This window comes from Anastrepha ludens, chromosome 3, assembly GCF_028408465.1.
Source record: "Anastrepha ludens isolate Willacy chromosome 3, idAnaLude1.1, whole genome shotgun sequence".
Lineage (NCBI taxonomy): Eukaryota > Metazoa > Arthropoda > Insecta > Diptera > Tephritidae > Anastrepha > Anastrepha ludens.
Window position 1 is genome coordinate 90,641,044 of NC_071499.1, and position 23,416 is coordinate 90,664,459.

Consider the following 23,416-nt stretch of genomic DNA (forward strand, 5'->3'; position numbering starts at 1 on the left):
CTTCGATGACGCGCCAGCCGAAGTTACTTTCACATTTTTACTTCGGATAACCAAACCTTGCAATCTATTATCCAATCACCACCTCTTATAGATTCGTTTTGATTTTTATGTTTTTAGATTTGTTCCAAATTGGTTTAAAGGAAGATTTTTTTGCACAATGTTGAATAAATAAAAAAAAAAGTTTGCTGCTTGTATTGAAAAGTTTTAAAATGTTAAAAAATATTATCCTTCAAAGTAGGCTTTGTATTTTAGTGAAGAAAAATATATATAGGGTACACTTTTTGTGATAAATAATAACAAAAACTAACATTCAAGATTATATCTAACTAACTTTTCACTTAAATTTTACTGCACAATAAAAGTCAACTTTCAATAGAAGTCGGAAATATAATTTCTTTCACTAGCATCAATGAATTGAGGCATCTACTTTTGAACAATTTTTATTTGAAGTTTTTACGTAGCTTGAGAAAAACGAATTTTGTTGATGCACTGCTGGGAATGAGCTTAATTTCTAATTCTTTTTAAAAGATTATATTTTTATTTAGTAAACACAAAAAAAAAAAGAAATTTCAGATGAAAGATTATTTAATTTAAATTTAAATTTATTTTTGCTTTAAATTTCTTAGTTGAAACTTTTACGACAATTGTCACTGGTAAAAGTTGCAGATAATATAATTAATTAAAATACCTGTTTATTTATATTTGTAGTTATAGTTCCGACGATATGCTCAGAAAACTAAACCCTCCTTTATATATATAAGTATATATAGAGAACGTTTTTTATCATTTGGAGTTTCGAGCCCGGGGTTTCGAACCCGAATGGTAGTCACGCACGAATCCATTCGCCTGCTCGACAGTCCTTTACTTTCAAATAATACTCTGTATGAAGTTTTTCTGTCCTTACTTCCACGAAAGATGTTTAGGCCAAGCTTCTCGATCAATTTGTGGCAGACATTTTGATGCTCTCCTATGAATAGAGGGCCTACACATTTTCTAAGCAGTTCTTGCCAGAAATGTACAGGAAGGTTTGCAACTGGCTGCTTTGGTTGCAAATTAGAACAGCCTTGGACGAAGCGTATACAAGCCTAAAAGGAGACTGTGTTGAAAAATAAAAGAGGTTTACCCCAAATAATTAAGTTATTTTTATTTTTGTACAGATTTTTCACACAACCCTCGAATGTATGTAGCGCCGTTTCCTTTAATAAGTGATATACATAACTCTGCAATATTTGGAAAAGCTCACTAATTATAAATGATAAGCATCAACACATGACACATCAAAAGTGTAGACTATGAAATTTTTATGACACTAACTGCCATTCAATAATAAATATATATGCCTTGCAATGTCAAGCGTCTGCATCGAGAAGTCATTTCCCTTTGTATTCAGTACAATCGATCTTATCGTAGCCAAAGCATTCAAAGCTGTTGACAATTATGCGTCGCTGCTGGTAAACTACGTCAAAAATCACCTACGTACATATGTATGCTTGCGCTTGAAGTATTGGTGTTAGCAGTTCGTCAGTGACCGCGTGCCGCTTATTTCTTATCTCGGGTCACCAACGAAGAAAAAAAGAAAAGAAATACAATGATTCATTGACACGACAGGCACGTGACTGTTGTTTGTTGCATTTTCAGGTTTCTATATATTTCAGCAGCACTAATCATAATGGGTCATCCCTAAAAGCAGACTACATCTGAGCACTATATGCATACATACATACATATGTATATCAACTGTGGATATAAAGTTGCCGCAACGGAAACCAACAAATTTGCGTGGAAAGCGTATGACTTTTTCACATCAAACTTTTTTGCGGCATTGAAGGTGCAACACGCTGACATTGATTATAAATTTGTTGGTGGCCGCTGTATTTAATTCGATTACGGCATAATTTTCAATAAACCTGAATGATGAAGGGTGAGAGGAGTGGGGCGGAGAGAAGGAAGCGAACGGCAAGCCACGTATGTTGATTGAAGGGTTGCTTGGCTGCAGGCAAGGCGAGGGACAAATAGGACAGTACATTTTTGTGTGCGTTTTTAATTATGAACAAGTTGCACACTTGCAGTATATTCACATAGTACGCACACACATATGTATGCACACATCCTTACATGCGTGTTCATTTATTCATTTGCTCTTGTCCTATCGCTAGGCTACGTGATGCACTCATGTGTACTTAATGTGGGTGTTAACGGCGTGCTAAATGATTTCGAATCACTTTTTTCCTCACTCTATTAAATTTGTTGTATTTTTGAAAATCACTTTGCTTTTTGCCAATCGTCCGCTTGTCCGCCCGTTCGCCAGGCAGCGCTTGCTGGCGATAAATCGATAGAGATAAGTATCTGCAACACGTTTTCCACATATTTCACATGATTTACTTTCTGCTTGGCTTTCGGCAACCTTGGAGTTTGGAAATTTTAAAACTTTGCACGTGTTTTTTTGTTTGCGTAACAGTGAGATTTCCGGTTAAAAAAAACGCAAAATAGCGATATGAGCGTAAAGAAAGTGCTAAGCATCTTATTTTTCACGCTTGTCGCAAGGCACATAAGTTCCGGTTTAATTGTAAAATGTAAAAGTTGAGAAATAAATCAACGCTAATGCAGTTATCCCATTGTATGCCCGCACTTCGCCTTGGTTCCCCTTCACCAGCATTAGCAAATATAAATTTCATTAGACTTACTAATGCTTCGCTGTAAAATCAAAATAATGTTTCGTAATTTTTCTCAATTTAGGTAACACTTTTTTCCACAAAAAACAACAACATTTTAATGGAAACTGAAAACTTCAATTACCAAGTTTGTAAAGGAAAACATCCTTTTTTTCTTGAAAAAGGAACAAACAAACAAATGCTGTTTTAAGAAAATTGTGATAGATGAGGGTCGGTTGGTGCTGCCGTACTTAGGCTGTCCGAAATCCGCCTCAAAGTGACCAAAGCAATAAATCAGTGTTCAAACAGACACGGAAAACGAAAGCTTTGCGCTCATAAACAAACCAAATAATTCTCCATATAAGAGGCAATGCTTTGAATATGCTTCTTCTGCGAAAGGGTTTGGCTGTTACACGCCAGAGATTTCCCAACGGCGTGATTATTTAAAATTGTAAGCAGCTGAAATATAGCCGGCCCCATTAGTGAATGTTATAGTCTCATAACTACTTTTGCAATAGTTTTGCTTCACATTTATTTCTAGGTAATATATTTTGATGTGCTTATACATGTGCATGTACCCATGTGTATTCATATATTTACATATACTTATACATATGTATGCGCTAGAGACGTCCATATTGACGTGATTGTTGAACCCGGAACTTCGACATTTTGAATGTAATCTCGAGAACCCGCGATTGGTCCCGGGATGATAACTTTTTTTAAATTTAGTAAAAATGCAATATTTATTTATTAAATTAGTAATATTACAATACAATTAAAAGGCACTGGGGAGAAGGGTATAAGGGGGCAAAGGCAAGGGCGTCCTATCTAATATGTTATGTCAATTTGTAAATAGTATACATTTAAGGCGGCGTATGTCCGTCCGATGAAAATGCAAAGGTACAGTGGACAGTGGTTATTTAAATTTATTACTGTAAAAATATATATTTCAAAATATAAAACAAACATATGTAAATAAAAAAATTAAATACTAAACCTCTTTCACATTTACTCCACGTCATAAAACAAATTGAAAAAATTAAGCCAAATTAAAAATAAGCCATAGCCAAAAAGTTCCGCTTTAAAGGTAACAGGGTATGTACATATAAACGCAACCTAAAATTTACGTACTCTGGCAATTTACGGTCACTTATTTCGCATGCTAATAGAACTGTAATTGGTTTGGATGGCGCGTAAAAAATTATTCGGTTCCCAAGTTTTATTTGCGTGCAATTGCGATTCGATGTAGACACGATGTTGACATTCACCTTTGAGAGATTATTGTGTAAACCTTAGGCATACCGCGGTACCGCTACTTGGCTCTCATCGACATTTATGCCACGACAAAGACTTTCCTTCTTCCACTTCAATATGCGCAATCTTGCATTCATCCTTCATTGATGCCGTGAAAATGTGGTTAAGAACTAATTCAAGATCTAATTTATATAAATCTCCCAACTTTGTAAATAATATGGTAATGCTATTATTATTATGAGAAGATTTAGTACTATCTCCTGAAAAATCTATTGTACTCCCTTCATTGATTCAGAGCATTTCTTTCAGCCCAACTTCCTCAATAATATGAATATAATGACGACAGTGCTCCTATTCTGAACAAGTCTTTTCTTGTTCTTGTTTCGCTCAGCCTATTAACGTTGAGTTAATACGCATAATTAACAGACTGAGGAGTGTATTTTAGTCGCCTTTTACGACATGCATCGGTTAGCGCGACAAATTCTAACCTACTAACTTGCAGGGGGATCGCCTTAACCTTAAGAACAACAAAAAATATCGCTTAAAATGTTTTTTTATTATGTAAATTAAAATATCAGATTTCTGTTTGCTTCAGCAACCACTAAGTCTACTTAGTCCACGTAAAGCAAGTAGAGGCTTCTTTCCAGGAACTTAGTTGCCGCTAAACCAAATATTGCTATTACTTAGTGTGCCGCGTGCAAAACGCTTGCCATTATCACACCTTCTCAATGAAGGTCATTCGCGCTATTAAGGTGACGGCTTCATTTCATTCATTCATTGTTGCCGTAGAGTGTCATTTACAAAAGTTGCTTTTGCTCTTACTACAGCTTTATCGCTCTGAGCGTAGCTAAGCGTAACGAATAATTAGAAGCTGATAATGAAGAAAATACCCAGAAGCGGATTCAACGATCCCTTAAAATGAGTTAGGAAATGGAATAGATTTTGCCAATCCACTAACTTGTTCAAATTTTCAAAATTGAAATCTTCAATTTAATATCGATTGGTCAAAAATTGTAATAGATTGCTACTTTGAGGAACACACATCCACGAATGCGTACAAAAGGAATTTCTGCAGTGCGTAAAAGAATCCCTCTCAAATTTTCAACATTGCGCAATCATATACATAGATGTACGGTAAAAAAGAAAAATCTTTCATGAGAAACACCACGATCCCGGAATACTGAGATTGACATCCCTAGTATGTATGTCTATCTGATGGTGTTCTAAGGATAATAAGCTCTACATTAATATGAGCTAAGAACTACATCTTTTGTAGAAGTCATGATATTTGATTCTTAACATTTTATTATAAAGTTATCTGCACAGTCATTTTGCTTATTTGTTGCTGCTTTTATTTAAAAAATTCAACCGTAACTGGTGTTGCGTATGAATTTAAAAAATAAGTGTTATTTTCTATTACACCAATTTATTTCCTAAAACTATTCAGAGTTAACAAATAAGACTCTGCCATATTTCATAACTAATAAAGGGCTACGCTACTTCTTTAAGATGGAGAGACATGAAAGATTTCATTTCCGCCATGCTCACATTTCTCAAGTCTGCTGCTTGTGTTGACATTGTCGTATGTTGTATAATAGCTCCTGGTGACGCTCAAGCATGTATGTCCAGCAGCTTATTTGTGTGCGTGTCGGGTGCATGACGCTAATATCTAAAATTTTTGATTTTCATCATGCAAAAGCCGACAACAAGTATGTGTGACACGAAGCAAGTACGTGTGCCATCCGACACGCACACATATAAGCTGCTGGACATACATGCTTGAGCGTCTCTAGGTGCTATAATATCGGGTGTTTTTAGTTGCATGAGAACTATCGATATCAATAACTATGGTTTGACAGCTGAGAATGACAAACTGTGTTGACATTTCTGTCCAGCAAGGTTCGGCAAGTCACCATGAATTGTTTAATGTTTAACGCCAGAACAACGCTTTCAAATTGGGGAAATATAGTTTGAAAAAAATAAATATGTTCGTGAAATTATAAAAATATGCCGATTCGTTGTCGCTTTCAACTTGTGGCCCTTTGCCCTTATTTTGGCTTGGATTGAAGCCATGTGACCATCATTTGCGTCGCAGTTTTGCTGATTGGGCTCATTTAGATTTACTATTCAGATTTATTGGAAAAAGTAACTTATAGCCGCAGCGGACATACGAGTATATCGGACATTATATTCAAAAAATTAATGCCATGAAATTATCTACCAGATTATCATTCCAACAATATTTCTGTTTTGTATTATCAGTTTGCTTGGAAATATGTATGTATGCTTATATTAAAACTCTTAAATCTATTTTAATTTCGTCAGGCATATATTATTGGGGAATAAGCAATATGTATTGAGTTCCATGGAAACCATAGAGCAACGATTAATTTTTGGTGGGAGGCCGTTTTGCTCCTACACATCTGAGATCTATGTACATATCTGTTCGTGAAAGTGTATTATGAGGCTAACAAAAACATGTACCAGCTTTGTGTATCAGAAGTTATTAGCTTTGCTATATTATCTTAAGTTATCTCTGTCATCCCGACTCAATGGCAGAAAATAACTGTTTGACGCTTGTAATACTTAGCATGTGGACAAAATTTACCCAAAATTAGTATTTATTAATTTGTAAGTAAAACGTTGAAGTAACTCAAAAATATTATGGATCTTTTTATAAGCCCCACCGTGAAATGTAACATATTTTCAAATTAGTAGTAGAAATTCACTTTTTGTGTACTCATGATTTTTTTGTATCTAAATTAGTCGCAATACAAAAAAATCAATTTTTGGACAAATAAGTAGTACAAAGAATATCAGAATAAAACTAACCTTAAAATTTACGAAGTTTTAATAAAATTTATTCAAATAGGTTCTGTCTCTACTATTTAATAAATATAACAAAAATAAAAATGCAAAATTTTGAAACTATCTAAGTATGCTAAATTAATATAAAATTCTAATTTAACTCATAACTTTCAAAAACATACATAAATTACAAAATTTGCAGCTAGTTTTTTTATATCGTTTTTCTATTGTATTGTTATTACAAAGGACTCGTCATTATGAATGTTGCAGCCCTTTATGTAAAATTTCATTGAATTTTAATTTAAATGGGATTTGTAAAAAGTAACCTTGAAACCATTTAATTAGACATATGATTTTTATACATTTGAATTTCTTCTTCTCAATTTTCTATTCCCTCTTTTTTTTGTAATCAGCGTCCTCGAAACGTCCTAAAAACACGGATGAGGGCTTGTAATGAAATTTATTGAATAAAGTATGCGAGCTGGCTAAGACATTTGAAGTCTTGAAGGAGATAAAGTGGCAGCTGGTAGCAACTGATTTTACTTTCTCCTTGTAAAGAGGGTATGCAACACTGAAATATTGAAATATATTTATAGCACTTGGCTTTGAGTAGTGTGCAGTTTTCATAGTACCATAGGACTATTACAAATGGAATCTCCTCTGTATATGTAATATACAAAATTTTTACTCAGCGAATATATTAATCAAACTTTCGCTCAAATTATTCGAAAATCCCCATACGAAAACTCAAAAATTATGATAAAAATAATATGGTAAAATAATAGTAGAGATATGGAGTGATGATTTTGATAGAATGTTATAGAATTTTGTGGTTCTTGTCACTTTCCTTATCCCAAGATTCAGCGTAGCACATTTTATCGCCAAGAATTTCTCGGGTGTGTGGCATTACTGTCGACCACTGTTTCCTAGCAAAAAAGTATATTAATGTATTAGGCTATCAAAGGCAACGGAGATTGAGCGATGAAATGAGGGATTTCGCACAAGGTGATCGCTCCTGAGCCTTCTCTTTAGAGAGAATACTTTTCATACCGCTGGGAGATCGTTAGTAGCAAGACGTTTACGAATCTGAATCTTCGACAACAGACAGAATCGTTATAATGCATAAAAAATTATCAAATTTCAGAGAAAATCGTATCAAAAAGTCTTGACAAAAATGACTTAAAAATTCAGATATTTCTCAATAAAATCATTATAGCTAAGAAACATTTTCTATTGTAAATTTTCCAAGTCAATTATTTTGCATTTTTTTCTAGTATTATTTTTAATGTTCTATAAAAATTCTAATTTGGCATAGTAACCTTGCTAATACGCTCAAGCATTCACATCATCACACCCTTGTCTGCCTGTCAAACTCACACCAAGGCTGCCTAAAGAAATAGGAAGAAGAAGAGTGTTTTTACTTTTATTTTTGTATGCGTGAGCATCACTAATGTAATTTACAAATTGCCTGCTAATTTCCCACTAAAGTGAATAAATTCGAATCAAACTAAATTGTTATACGAGCAAAATACTACAGCTCGGTCCTTCTTTTTAAGTAATATGTCAATCTCTTATAAAATTGCAAGTTATTTTAACACATACAACAGGAGTTTTTAAAGACTAAAATATTAAAAAGCATTATACTAAATAAATTATAAAAGTTAACAAACTTGAGTAAAATAAAAATTATTCAAACAATCGAAACGAAATGGCAGCGCCTTCCGATGTAATTACAACCATGTTGGGGCTTTTTTGACATTTGTGTCATTTCTGTACTTGCGTCCCTGTTCTTTCATGGTTTTTCATTCTCTCGCTCTTCGTACTCAACTAGTGTTGTCGATTTCGGCGTACACGTGCATATCTACTCGTATGGTACTCAACCACCACCTTAGCAACTATTGTTACTGGTTGTATTAAACAACCAATTACTCGTCGATTTTCGGTTACTCGAGTGCCAAGTACTTTTAAGTTCACATCACTAAACATGAGTCGGCAAATGTCAATTTTTGATGTGTAATAACAAAAGTAAAGGGATTTTCTATCGTGTGCTCGGATTCCTTTCATTACCTATTATTTTTTGTTATTAACTAATTAATTGAAGTAATAAAATGAAGCTGCAAATTAAAACATTAAGCCAGAAATCGGTGATGGTGGACATCGATGCATCAAAGACTGTGTACGAACTAAAAAAGGAGCTGTCGCTCTTTCCAGACGTTGGAGTTAAGCCCGAATTGCAGAAGCTTATTTATGCCGGTAAAGTTCTTTTTAATGAGCAACCATTGAGTGCTTATAATATAGATGCGAAGAAATTTCTTGTTGTAATGGTATTGAAGCAACCGGAGGATGTTTTAGTTGAGACAGCGCCTTCAGGTGCTAGCAGTTCAATGTCGGCGACAGGCGAGGCAGCAAATGCTGCGGCAGGAAATACGCCAACGAAAGTGTCTGCAACACCACCAGAAGCTGAAGCGACACCACCACAACCATCAACCCCATCACCAGCCCCAACAGTGGCAGTTACCGCAAACGCTCCGGTCACAACACCACAACGCGTTGTAGCTGCTCGGCAAGAACCGCCTCAGCCTACGAGTGGTGCAAATGATGAAATGGTAGCAAATATTGTCAGCATGGGATATCCGGAGGTAGAAGTGCGTCGTGCATTAGCAGCAAGTTTCAATAATCCAGAACGCGCAATCGAATATTTAATTGAGGGTATACCCGACTCTGTGCTTATGCAGCCAGAAAATGTGCTGATGTACGGTGGGGACAGCGACGCTGAAGTGGGCATGTCGCCATTCGAAATGTTTCGCAGTGATCCGCTATTCAGGAATTTACGACGCGCTATACAGCAGCACCCCGAACTTATAAATGATGCCATCCAACGTGTTGGCGAAGCAAATCCCGCTATACTGCAATTAATCAACGAAAACCAACAAGAATTTCTCAGCTCGCTCATTGAGGGTTCAGATGATGACGACGATGATGACGAAGGGGCACCTGGTGGCGGTGGCAACTAAATGTCAATATGAAGATTGGATTCTGTTTACAAATAAAAAATAAATAAATTTTGAACTCATGATATATACATACATAAATACAGGATACATCATAAATACAGGACATGGACTATGTAATGACGGTTTGATTGAATAGTAAATAAATCGATTCTTTGTTTTAATTGCATAAGAGATCTTAGTACCTTTGTTTAGGTATACCAAAAATATTTATTCCTTTTATTAGATGCTATTCACTAGTGACCTGTTTCACAAGTACGTTTGCTGCTACAACAACAAGAACAACAAAATAACAATATTTTCATTATACAAAAATGTAACCCATTGTTTGAAGTGAATGTAATGAAGTTTCTGAGCTGAATAGCTAAATAAACTATTATAATAAATAAATATGTGTCGCGTCTCCCTTATAGTTGAATTATATTCTAATTGTTTGGACCGATTTAATGTGAAAAACCACCCTTTCTTTATCTATGCACTTGATAGTTAGTTTTCTTGTGGTATGATTGATAATTTCAGTAACTTGGGTAGGGTATTATTAGCATTATGAAGCTACGACAATAACACTCTGTGCTAGATGAAATGAAAATACTTGTATATCAAGAAATATTGTTTAAAAAATTTATGAAAAATTCACACCTCTTCATTTGTATAATAGGCAAATAAAATTTTATTCATTGTAAGTAAATACATACATACATACTCGTACATACATATGTAGTAGTACACATAACCCGATTGCTGCGCAGAAAGAGTGTATGAACTGCTTCTTATTTTTTGAAATTCTTTGGGTAATCTGATATATTTTGCAAATGGTAAGGCATTGATTGGAGGCAGTTGTAATATAGTATTGTATTTTAAATATGTATGCTTGTACGAATGTACACAATTGGACAATTATAATCATACATAGTGTGTATGTATGTATGCTAGATCCGCGTATAGTTCTCATAGCCACCACAATTGCGCAATTAATGTGACACCCCTTGGTGTTGAAAGCTGAGCGGCAGCATACAATAAAATTAACAGTGAGCGGTATGCGAACCTTTTTTACTCACGGCACAGCCAGCATGATGTTGTCGCTTCTAATGAGTTTCTCAAATAATTTTCAAGGATTTAAAATGGCAATGGCAATAATGAGTTCATTCTTTAGGAAAAATCGGCTGAAAAGGATTATGCAATATATTTCTGCTATGAAGCGAACTAATTTTACCAAAAATGGAATTCATTCAATAGTGCCAGAATTAAATTATGTACATATATTATAATCGACACCGCAGCCGAATGTGATGGTGCGTAACTGACATCCAATGTTTCCCTATTCGTCACCTCGGGCATGAAACACCAAATGATAGAATAAGTTTTTTCTAATAGCTTTCGCCCCTCGACAGGCAATGGCAAACCTCCGAGTGTATTTTCACCATGAAAAAACTGCTCACAAAAACCATTTGCCAGTCGAAGGTGGCATAAAATTGTAGTAAAACATCATTTCCATTTGTAGAAAAACATCAAAACGCACAACACAAATATGAGGAGAAGCTGGGTCAAAACACTTAAAAAAGTGTAATAATGACAATAAACTAACAAAACTGAAAAGAGTCACTACAAAACTGGTTGTAAGAGAATAAACATTGAAATGAAAAATGTTAAATGAAATGAATGAAAAGTGAACATAGAGATTGAATAAATAATCTCATGGCGGTACTGCGATTATTGCTGAATTGATGTATTGATTAAGTGTGTATATGGAAACCTTAATTTCCTTCGAGAAGCGGTGTTAACATTAAAACATCAGAATTCTAATTCAAAAAAAACTAAAGCAAGACATGTTGGATGGTGGTGTCTTCTTCCCACTTTTGCTAAAATTATGCCACCAAACTCCCCAAGCCACTAAAGGGAAATTATATTCATTTGGCCCCCCTGTATAGTTGTAACAACACTATGCTATATTCCTCAAGGCAAATCGAATACATCAGTCTATCGTTTTTGCGTATTCCTCATGAAAGTTGTTAAGTTCAAAATAGCCATCCTTAAGAAAAAACCATGGCGGCCGCCGTAGTTGTTGTTGTTGTTTTAACAGTAATGGTAGCCCTGTCAGTCTTCGTCTAGCTTATCTAGGAGTAGGCCCAGGAAACATACTGTTTCAATAGGTTGGGTCCAGAGGGAGAGGGCTGTGAGATGAGTCGGTTTTAGGGGGCATGTGAAGAGGTGATTAGTGTCGTGCGGGGTACCTTCATATGCCGGACATGTGTTTGGAATGTCGGGGTCAATTCTGGATATGTAGGAGTTTAACCTGCTACAATATCCAGAACGTAATTGTGCCAGTGTTACACGAGTCTCACGAGGAAGCTGGAGCTCTTCATCTGCGATAGGTGGTGGTTGGACTCCGATTACGGCATTCACAGGACGGGAGTTCATGAAGGTGGTAACGGTCTCACGGGGAATGTCGTTTATTGACTGTCTAAATACTGTCCGGTCCAGTAGGTTTCGGTCAGTTTTGTCCTGGAGTTCGTCAGCGTAGTCTAGGAGGTGTCTCCTGACGTGCCTGGGAGGCGGCTCAGGCTCAAGCAGGTGTTTGCAGGGGTGAAACCTGCGGTAACACCCCAGCAGGAACTGCTTGCTGAGCAGTTTGTTGTGCTCCGCTACTGGGAGCATTTGTGCCTCGTTGTGAAGATGTTGGATGGGTGACATCAGGAGGCACCCGGTCGCTGTCCGAATGGCGGTATTTTGACATGTCTGTAGCTTTGTCCACTGCGAGTCACTAGTTCCAGGCGACCAGACAGGCGCAGCATAGTTTAGAACCGGCCGGCCAATTGCCTTAAATGTCGAAAGCAACAGTTCTTTGTCTTTGCCCCAAGTGCTGCCGGCCAGCGATTTGAGGACCTTGTTGCGATTTTGGACTTTTGTGGCAATTGCGGTTGTATGCGCAGAGAAGGAGAGCAAGCTGTCAAAGGTTACACCCAAAATTTTGGGGTTATTTACAGTCGGAATTGGTGTGTCGTCGACTTTTACCTTACGGGACAGCTTGACCTCCTTTGTCCAGGTGGTGAAAAGGGTCGCCGTGGACTTGGTGGGGGAAAGTTGGAGATTCCTTGCAGTGAAAAAGCGAGAAAGGTCGGTGAGGTAGTTGTTCACTTTGGAACACAGGCCATCGATGTCATTGCCCGACGCCATTATCGTGCAATCGTCAGCGTATGAGATCAAGGAAACTCCCGCTGGTGGTTGGGGGAGCTTCGAGATGTAGAAGTTAAAAAGCAAGGGTGAAAGGACACCACCCTGCGGTACGCCTTGCTTAATCTTCCTCTGCTTTGATATTTGATCCCGAAAAATCACTGACGAGTGCCGACCGCTCAGGTAGTTCGCGGACCACCTCTTCAGCCCTGGCGGGAGTGTCGACTGATAAATATCATCTAGTAGCGTGGAATGGCTGACTGTATCGAAAGCCTTCTTTAGGTCCAACGCTACTAGGATAGTCCTTTCGCAGGGGCGGTTTTGGTTAAGCCCGCGATTTATCTGGGCGTTTATGGCGGTTAGTGCAGTGGTGGTGCTGTGCACTCGTCGGAATCCGTGCTGATGTGGGGCTGGGGCCAGGTGTGTCGTGTAGAGTGGGAGTAGGAGGGCTTCAAGTGTCTTCACTACTGGGGAAATGAGAGTTATCGGCCGATAAGACTCCCCTTGGTTGGCGGGTTTCCCAGGTTTCAGTAGTGGGACCACTCTCCCTGCTTTCCACTTGTCAGGGTTGATGAGAGTGGCCAGGGACAAATTGAAGACCTTTGTGAGGAATCCTACTCCCAGGGGTCCCAGATGCTTCAGCATCAGCGCGTTTAATCCGTCAGGGCCAATGGCTTTCGATGATTTCGATTTGTTGTCGTATATCAGTCTCACGAGTCGAATGGTCTGGTGTGTGACTACCATTCGGGAGTGCGTAGGTTCGAATCTCCGTGCATGAATATCAAATAATAGAAGAAAAAAAGGTTTTTCTAATAGCGGTCGACCATCGACAGTTAATGACAAACCTCCGCGTGTATTTATTTCTGCCATGAAAAAGCTCCCCGTAAAAACTATTTGCCATTTTGTGGAACAACATCAAGAGACCCACACCAAAAAAAAATAGGATGAGGCCAAACACCTAACAGAAGTGTACGTGCTAATCATTTATTTTTTTTAAGAAAAAAAAAATAAAATTGTATACAAGGTGGTCATATGAATAATACATTGGGTATTTAAACGTAGATTACTTCCGAACGTCGGCTCATTTAATAAATTTTCAATCAACTCGTAAATGTTGGTGACCATCTATTTTCCTTCACATACACTCAGAATCCTTCCGGTCATTTTGGTTAGCCTCATAAGGATACCATTTAAAATTAATCAGTTGTCTCAAACATCCTGCATATGTATGTATGTACATTAGGGTGGTCCAAAAAAAAATTTGTATGCTGCCGCCCCCCAAAATAGTAAAGAATGAAAAATAAAAAGACCCGTATTTTTTTTTTTTAATCAGACCATAGGTATTTAATGGTGCCGCCGGGGCTTTGAAATATCCCATGTATTTTGCATGGGAAAAAAATACTTTTTCGTAGATTTCATGTAAAAACCTGGAAAATGAATATATTTTAACCGGATAACTCAGTTTCTCTTCATAATTGGTCAGGGAATAACAACCAATTATGAAATAATTATTTTTTTTTGTATTTACTATTTTTTATAGAGCCCCAAAAAGCCCCCATAAAACGAAAATCTAAGAAAAAATCGAAAAACAATATTTTATATTACTTTTATGATATTTTTTTGTGAGATTGGTTGTTATTCCCTGACCAATTATGAAGAGAAACTGAGGTATCCGGTTAAAATATATTCATTTTCCAGGTTTTTACATGAAATCTACGAAAAAGTATTTTTTTCCCATGCAAAATACATGGGATATTTCAAAGCCCCGGCGGCACCATTAAATATGGTCTGATTAAAAAAAAAAAAAAATACGGGTCTTTTTATTTTTCATTCTTTACCATTATGGGCGGCAGCATAAAAATTTTAATATAAATTTTTTCCCATGCATTTTTGGACCACCCTAATGTACATATGTATATATTAATGCATACTACCCCTTCTTCATGGCAAGGACATTCATACCGAACATTTTTGTGGGTGGGTGTGGTTTGGCCCATTGTTTCTGCTGTTGGCGTGGGCCTTCACTTGCAGGCAATCAACGCAAAGAAAATCCAATTAATAGCCACAATACCAGCATCATTCTCGCCCCACGCCATCTCTTTTCACCGCACTGAGAAGCAGCGATTGAGGCGTTTGCCTGCTATCCGTTGCACACATTTCCATACGAATTTATCGCATTTTAAAACAAAAGTAAACATATTGTAGACTATTTCAGAGCGCAATGCGTAACCGATAAGGATGAGCTGCTACGCAAACATGTACACAAGGACGCACATACACACATACGAATGTATGTTTGTGAAGATATGTGAAGTTATGGATATGCAATGGTGTGCTACGCCTCCGAAGAAGTTGCAGTTGCATGCGATTGACCGTCATACAGCTTAAGTGATGAGGCTACTTGTAGATTGAACTTTCGCACGCATAATTTCAGCTACGCAAACAAGCACACATACATACATATATATTCATACTTATGTATATTCATACATTCATGAGTGTATACCAGAATGAGGATTTGCATTGATATCCAGCCAACATGAGAATTATCTCAAACAAATAATCGAATTGCCACGAAAAGTGGTAAAGAATGTGTGTATGTATTTATTTTTACATTCTCACTGTGCCAAAAGAGGAAAAGCCGCGCAGGACAAATGACAGCAGGATGTGTTTATGCAAGGCTTATACATTACATGCAAATATACTTATATACACACATACGTATATGGCCCTCATTTGGCTTTGGGAAGGGCTTTTCGTTGTTAAGCTTTAACTGTGGAAGTACACAAATTTGTTTGCTTTGCTAAGACATTACGTTACTTGGGTTTGAGTATTTACACAAACGATTAATTTGCCTCACAATAAATGAAATTATCACAGGAACAACATCATCTACCTCTTAACCTAGGAATAATGGATTAGATGGGCTCTTTATCTTGCATCAAAATAATTATATTGAATGCAGACCTCCTTTATAAAGGGTGTCCCAAATACATAAATGTCCTCGATAAGAAGGTCGCATAGACCTATCGGATGCAATAAAAAAAACCTATATAAAAAGAAGTAAAACCAATATATGTAAAGAAACTGAAATCAGTTAAAAAAATACGCCAATATGAGAAACGTTTCATGTTAAAATCCAAGTAAAATTTACGAGATAAAAATACACGAAAAATCAAAAGAAATTTCGTTTAATAAATGAAAACGAAATGTACTAAAAGGTTTATCAAATCATCGATTTAACCATAAAATAGTTTAACACAATCCAAAAAGTAACACTATAAAGATAAATGGGAGCCACCGTAGTAGCGGTACAGACAACTACAGTTTTACGTCAAAATACAGTTTTATCTCACAGACGGTGGAATACCCTGGCGTTTTGTGGATATTCATCCCGCTATTTTAATTAAAGTTAAAAAGAATTTTATATAATAGGACTATGAATAAGTTCGTGCGGTTTTTTTTCGAAATTTGAAACTTTATTGACGTAAAATGGTTACAAATTTAATATTCAAAATATTGTCCATCGCTTACTACTACTTTTTCCCATCTTTCTGGCAATTCACGGATTCCCTTTGTGAAAAATTCGGTCGGTTTTGCCGCAATCCACGAATCGATCCATTTTTTGACTTCATCGTAATTACGGAAGTGCTGGTCAGCCAGGCCATGTTGCATCGATCGGAAGAGATAGTAATCGGATGGCGCAAGGTCTGGACTATACGGCGGGTGGGGTAGGACATCCCATTTGAGCGTTTCTAAGTATGTTTTGACCACTTGTGCAACATGTGGCCGAGCATTGTCATGTTGCAAAATAACTTTGTCGTGTCTATCGGCGTATTGCGGCCGTTTTTCTCGCAGTGCTCAGCTCAAACGCATCAATTGTCGTCGGTAGACATCCCCCGTAATCGTTTCATTCGGTTTCAGTAGCTCATAATACACAACACCCAGCTGGTCCCACCAGATACACAGCATAACCTTCAGGCCATGAATATTCTGCGCCGACGTCGATGTTGAAGCATGGCCAGGGTATCCATACGTTGCCCGACGTTTTGGATTGTCGTAATGGACCCACTTTTCATCGCCAGTCACAATTCGATGCAAAAAACCCTTTCTTTTGTGCCGTTGAAGCAGTTGTTCGCATGCCATAAAACGGCGTTCAACGTCTCTTGGCTTCAATTCATACGGCACCCAATGGCCTACCTTTCGGATCATTCCCATGGCTTTTAAACGTTTGGAAATGGTTGATTGATCAACTCCCAAAGTTTTTGCAACCTCTTCTTGCGTTTGAGCCGGATCTTGATCGAGCAATTCCTCCAATTCGGTATCCATGAACTTTGGCGGCGCACCCTCGCGTTCTTCGTCTTCCAAGCCAAAATCACCACTTTTAAAGCGTGCAAACCACTTCTGGCACGTTCGCTCAGATAGAGCATGCTCACCATAAACTTCCACCAAGATACGATGACTTTCGGCTGCTTTTTTCTTCATATTAAAATAATGAAGAAGAATTCCCCGCAAAAACACATTATTTGGCACGAAATTCGACATTTTCAAGTGTGGTAAAAATATTGTTGTTTACGCTTCAAATAAAAAACTTATACTGACGTTTGTGCCTTACGACAGTAGCTCTCCAATGAATGTTTGGAAATGTGGATCGATGGAATAATAATCAAGTTACGCCATCTGTTGTAAAACCGAAACGAACTTATTCATAGTCCTATTAGTATTTCGATTCCCGCTACACTTGTCTAACTGGAAATATCAATGGACAAATATTTTATTCCGAGTTGACGAGTTTGCCGGAAATCGAATTTTTCGAATTTTCCTTGAATAGCACGCGGCCACCAGAACCATGAAAGTCATTCTGCTTCCAATTCTCGAAACTCTATTTCGTTTTGGTAATAATAATTATTATTATTTAGTATCTGGAGTGCGCTGAATGTAAGACACTTCGCCCTAAAGGATCTTCGCGATGGCTATAAGCTTCTAAAAACAACAACATGAGTATGAAAGTTATTGTGAAAAACTGGATTCCTATTGCAACTTTACCAGCTCTTTGCTCTCTTAATACGAGCTAAAAGTTACGTCAATAGTTTTGATTTGAAAAAGTTTTTTATCAATATTAGTCCCGGAAAGTAATGCAGTAATGACGACTAGAACTAATTTATTTTTCAAGTTTTAGTGTGCATAGTAATCTATCTGGCTCTGCTTAGAATTATTTACATTTTCCTGTTACCGAGGTTATAACTTATAAACGGCCAAATGAAGGATCATCAAATTACACACGTGGAAACATTTTTTGTTAGCTTTCTTCTATCGGCAAGTAATGGCAAACATGCGAGAGCATTTCTAAAGCGGGATTTTTTAAGAGCTATATGAAAGTTTTTCAAAAAAACACACGTAAAATTCAGAAAAATGCATGAAATTTTTATTTAAATCGATAGTACAGTCCATATAATTTAATGTTTGAAGATTATTTCATGCAAATGTTGACCGCGACTGCGCTTCAAATGGTCCATCCGCTTAGTCCAATTTTGGCATACTCTTTCCAATGTTTCGGCCGCTATCTCACATATAAATGTTTTAATGTTGTCTTCCAATGCGTTAATTGAAGCAGGCTTGTCTGAATAGACACGAGCTTTAACATAGCCCCACAAAAAATAATCTAAAGGCGTTATATCGCACGATTTGGGTGGCCAATTGACAGATCCCGAACGTGAAATAAAATGTTCACCGAACTCGCCTCTCAACAAGTCCATTGTTACGCGTGCTGTGCGACATGTGGCACCGTCTTGCGAAACCACATGTCATGCAAGTCAAGCTCTTGCATTTTGGGCAAAAATAAGTTGGATATCATTTCACGGTAGCGCTCACCATTCACAGTTACGTTACGATTCGCAGCATCTTTGAAGAAGTACGGTCCAATGATACCTTCAGCCCATAAACCGGAATTCACTGTGACCTTTTCTGGATACATTGATAGCTCTTGCAATTCTTCTGGCCGATCTTCACTCCAAAATCGACCATTCTGCTTATTTACGTACCCATTGATCCAAAAATGAGCTTCGACGCTGAACACAATTTTTCGACTTTAAACTTTTTTAACAGAACACGCGTTTTTATAATAAAATTCAATGATTTACAAGCGATGTTCGTTTTTAAGACGATTCATGGTTAAATTATAGACCAAACTGAAGATGTTTGACAGTGAAACAAAACACGAAACGTGCGTCAGCTGTTTAAACCAACTGTTTAAAAAGATAATAGCTAAAAAATCACCCTTTACTATGAAAATCTTCTTCACTGTTCGGATACGGTTTGAAACAGAAACACATATCATTTGTAGGATAAAACCAAAGTGCACACCGCAAATTGAGAATTTCGGCCAAAGATCAGATCTTTATAGAAATACTAACTTTAAACCGCTGCGCTTTGTTGTACCGTGAAAAGTAAAAACTATGATTTTTGATTGAATGTATGAAAAACTATAAGCATTTATTAATTGAATAATGGAAACTTATTGCAATGCTCGCAGGGAGACAATATTTTCTGTTTATAGTTACAAATAATGTTGGTCCGATTGGTGGTCTATCCAATATGTGAACATACAACATAAGTGGTTTTACCCTCGAAAAGGATGAGCAGCTAACAGTAATTGTTTAGCATAACAACAACAAGCATGGAATGGTACTTCGATTTCCAGGCAGTAGTACATCTACCACTTAATATTTAACAGGAGTGGTATCTCGATTGTAATGACACCTATCGCCTAATTTGTGAACCGAATCGGATTGTAACTACACTTTTTAAAAATCTCCCGACTCCAGCGTTCGTCACGTTTATAAGTAGAATAGGATCTAGGAAAAACAAATGATTTGATTTCACATATCAGATATAATCGAGAAAAATTCCAACCTTTTAAGTAGTTGAAAGAATAGTAAAAGGGCTTTCAAAATATTCGAGATCATCTCTATAAGTGCATTTGCTGAGATAGATTGATGTTTTATCGATATGGAAGACATTCATCAACACTCGTTTTCACCGTAACCGCGGATGACAACTGCGATGCAATTCATCATCACATTTATTTCAAAATTGGTAAAGCTTATTCGATTCTCCTAGTATACTTTTAAATTGGTCTATTACTAGACTCCATTATTTTTTTTCTAGACTAAGGGTATTTCAAAAGAAAAGGATTTTAAAATAAAACATATAAAAATTTAGATTCCTTCAAGTTTCACTATTTTTTATTCAAAATATGGTTCTTCACAATTATATGTGGAAAATTCCATCAATTAAATGCCTACCATGAACACGTCTACATCATGTAAAATTCGTCAAAGGGAGGGCTGCAAAATACGCTTCCACGGCTGTTATGACCTCATCATTCGATAAAAAACGCATTCCACGCATGAATTTCTTTAGGTCTGGAATCAGATGGAAGTCGCTAGGAACCAAATCTGGTGAATACTGTGGATTATGCCGGGTCGATTTGTGGGGGGGCAAAAAAATCGCCCATTGCTCTGTGAAAATCATATTCTAGGGATCAAAATAAGAAACTTTGCCGAAGGAACCATATCTCTAAAACGAATTCTGATGTCCCCCAATTTGGGTCGAACTTTTTAGTTTCTTTTCTCATGTAAAGGCCAAAAATGGTGATATTTTGAAATGAATGTATGGGGAACCCCCAGGGGAGTTCCAGGGGGTGTGCCACTGGCATGGGTGGATCGGCCGTCCAAAGTTAGTGGGGGTCGGTCATACATTTGGACTCGATGGGAGCACTCTAAATGGGTCAAAGTGGGATTTTTCGTCCGACCCGCCCTACTGTAATGCTCCAACAATTCGAAATTTAATTCATGGATTTTAGCCTTTGTCAAAATGCTCTTGTGACACGATGCAGTGCCCTGATCAAAAATATTTTTTTTCGTTTGCAAACTTTTTGGCCGATTTCTCGAACATGAAATAATTTCGGATCCGAAAAACCAGATTCAAAGGTTCTTTAGCCTCTTATTTCGATTCGGGCGGCAGAGAGACCGTAGGCTCGAATCTCGGTGAAACACCAAAATTAAGAAAAAGTTTTTTCTAATAGCGGTCGCACCTCGGCAAGCAAAGGCAAACCTCTGGGTGCACTTCTGCGATGAAACAGTTTCTCATAAAGAATATATGCCGTTCGGAGTCGGCTTGAAACTGTAGAAAAAAAAAAATGTAAAAAAACAAAAAAAATTAGGCTAGTATCTTATCGAACCGCAAAACTTATTGAACAACCTAGTACATACAATACATACCGGAGTATTGGACTTGGAATATCTAACAAGTTTAAGAATGTTGTTTAATTGGCTAGGTAGAGACTTACGGGCAGATGTCATTAAAAACAGTACAGCATTCATATATTTCTTTCATCCATCTCTCTCTACAACACATTTAATAGTCTTTACAGTAGCATCGCATACATATATTCCGAGTTGGAACTTCAATTAAGGCCCAATATAGATTTTGCAATGTATAATTTTAGGAACACCCTATAAAAATTCTTCATTTTCTAAAGGTGTGTGAGTCTATGATCCCAACCGAATATTGATATACGCCAATTAGTACACAACAAATGACTACCTAACATACATACGTACAAGCATATACATACATATGTACATATAGGCATTAAAATAATTCATTTGTGTTTGTACCTCAACAATTACGAAATTATTTACACAAAGGATAAACATGAGCAACTGAAGCTCTCTGATTATGCGGCCGCAGCCGATGCCTCGGCGCTCGTTGTTGCTGTGCAATGCCTGCATCAGACCACCCAACCGCCACCCATTCGTTACAGTGTCAATTGTGTAGCAGTTACGGAACGGGTGCAAGGACGAACAGCTGAAAGAAACAAAAAAATGTATGCTTCCTTTTGACCGGAATTAAGACTGAAATGAGCTGCAAATGCTAATTCTGCATGCGTTCGAAATATATGTACATATGTATGTATATATTTTATGTAAGTGCTCAAATGGCTGGGAGAAGCTGTTGAAGCAATTGGCAGTGGCTAAATAATTGTGCCAAATGAGTGAATAGTAGGACGTGGTACATGTAGTGAGTGCACCAACTGCTGCTATGAAAACGGAGTTGGAGCTATGCTGGGGCTTGTGCTCACAAAGAGCGCGGTTTGAGGGGCCACTGGAAGTTCTTGGTTATTATTATATTTATACAGTTTGTCAACAAAGTGTATTTACAAGAACGGTTTGTTTTTACATTTTATTTGGCAAATAAATTGCTCATTTATTCAAATTTAATTTTATAAATTTAATTATAATTATTTATGATCTTTGGAATTACATGGCTAGCGAAAAATCAAGAATGCGTTTTTACGATTGCTTTTGTTGCCTTTGCAATTTCTTCGAAAGCAAAAACTGTTACTTGCGGCTTACACGGGATAGTGTAAGTAAATAGTGTTATTAAAATATTATTATAATCTACGTTTCATTCAAATGTAAGCACAAATGAATCGAACTCAGAGCAAGTAATTTGTACGAAACGACATTAACGGCGGTTGCTTAAAAGTCAATTGGCTTTATAACTGTCTGGACGTCTAGGTCACACAAATAATTTTTCTCTATTTTGACAGCCAATATGTATTTTAATTAGTCTTCTGAGCATATTCTTGTATAAACTAAAGGTTAGGTGTTAGGCTACAAAAAGATTTCTTTAATTGAGTTGTCGCCATTGCCATTAGGTTTGCCCGCGTTCTTTCTTCTTCTCTTCTTAATTGGCGCGATAACCGCTTACGCGATTTTGGCCGAGTTTAACAAAGCGCGCCAGTCGTTTCATTCTCGTTCTAACCGGCGCCAATTGGATACACCAAGTAAAGCCAAGTCCTTCTCCACCTGATCTTCCAACGCAGGGGAGCTTCCTCTTCCTCTGCTACCACCAGCTGTGGTACCGCATTAAATACTTTCAAAGCCGGAGCGTTTGTATCCATTCGGACGACATGACCCAGCCAACGTAGCCGCTGGATCTTTATTCGCTGCGCTATGTCTATGTCGTCGTAAAGCTCATACAGCTCATCGTTCCATCGCCTGCGATATTCGCCGTTGCCAACGTGCAAAGGTCTAAAAATCTTACGCGAATTTTTCTCTCAAATACTCCAAGCGTCGCTTCATCGTTGTCATCGTCCACGTCGTTATGTTAATGCGCCATACGTTAGGACGGACATGATGAGAGTCTTGTAGAGTGTTAGTTTTCTTCGTCGAGAGAGGGCTTTACTACTCAATTGCCTACTTAGTCCAAAGTAGCACTTGTTGGCAAGAGAGATTCTACGTTGGGTTTCAAGGTTGACATTGTTATCGGTGTTAATGCTGGTTCCTAAATAAACGAAGTCTTTTACAACCTCGAAATTATAACTGTCAACAGTGACGTGGGTGCCGATACGCGAGAGCGCCGACTGTTTGTTTGAAGACAGGAGGTACTTCGTTTTGTCCTCGTTCACCACCAGACCCATTCGCTTTGCTTCTTTATCCAGTTTGGAAA

The 23,416-nt window shown here is 37.4% G+C and overlaps 1 protein-coding gene across 1 annotated transcript; it reads left to right on the top strand.

Annotated features, from left to right (window-relative positions):
* Positions 1-8,642: 8,642 nt before the first annotated feature.
* LOC128856623 (UV excision repair protein RAD23 homolog B) lies at positions 8,643-10,117 on the top strand. Its single transcript, XM_054091933.1, has one exon. It carries the CDS (start codon positions 8,825-8,827, stop codon positions 9,728-9,730), a length of 906 nt encoding a protein of 301 aa, XP_053947908.1. The 5' UTR covers positions 8,643-8,824; the 3' UTR covers positions 9,731-10,117.
* The last annotated feature ends 13,299 nt before the right edge of the window (positions 10,118-23,416 follow it).

Excerpts from the sequence above, each read along its gene's own strand:
- LOC128856623 (XM_054091933.1), top strand. The coding sequence starts at position 8,825 with ATGAAGCTGCAAATTAAAACATTAAGCCAGAAATCGGTGATGGTGGAC.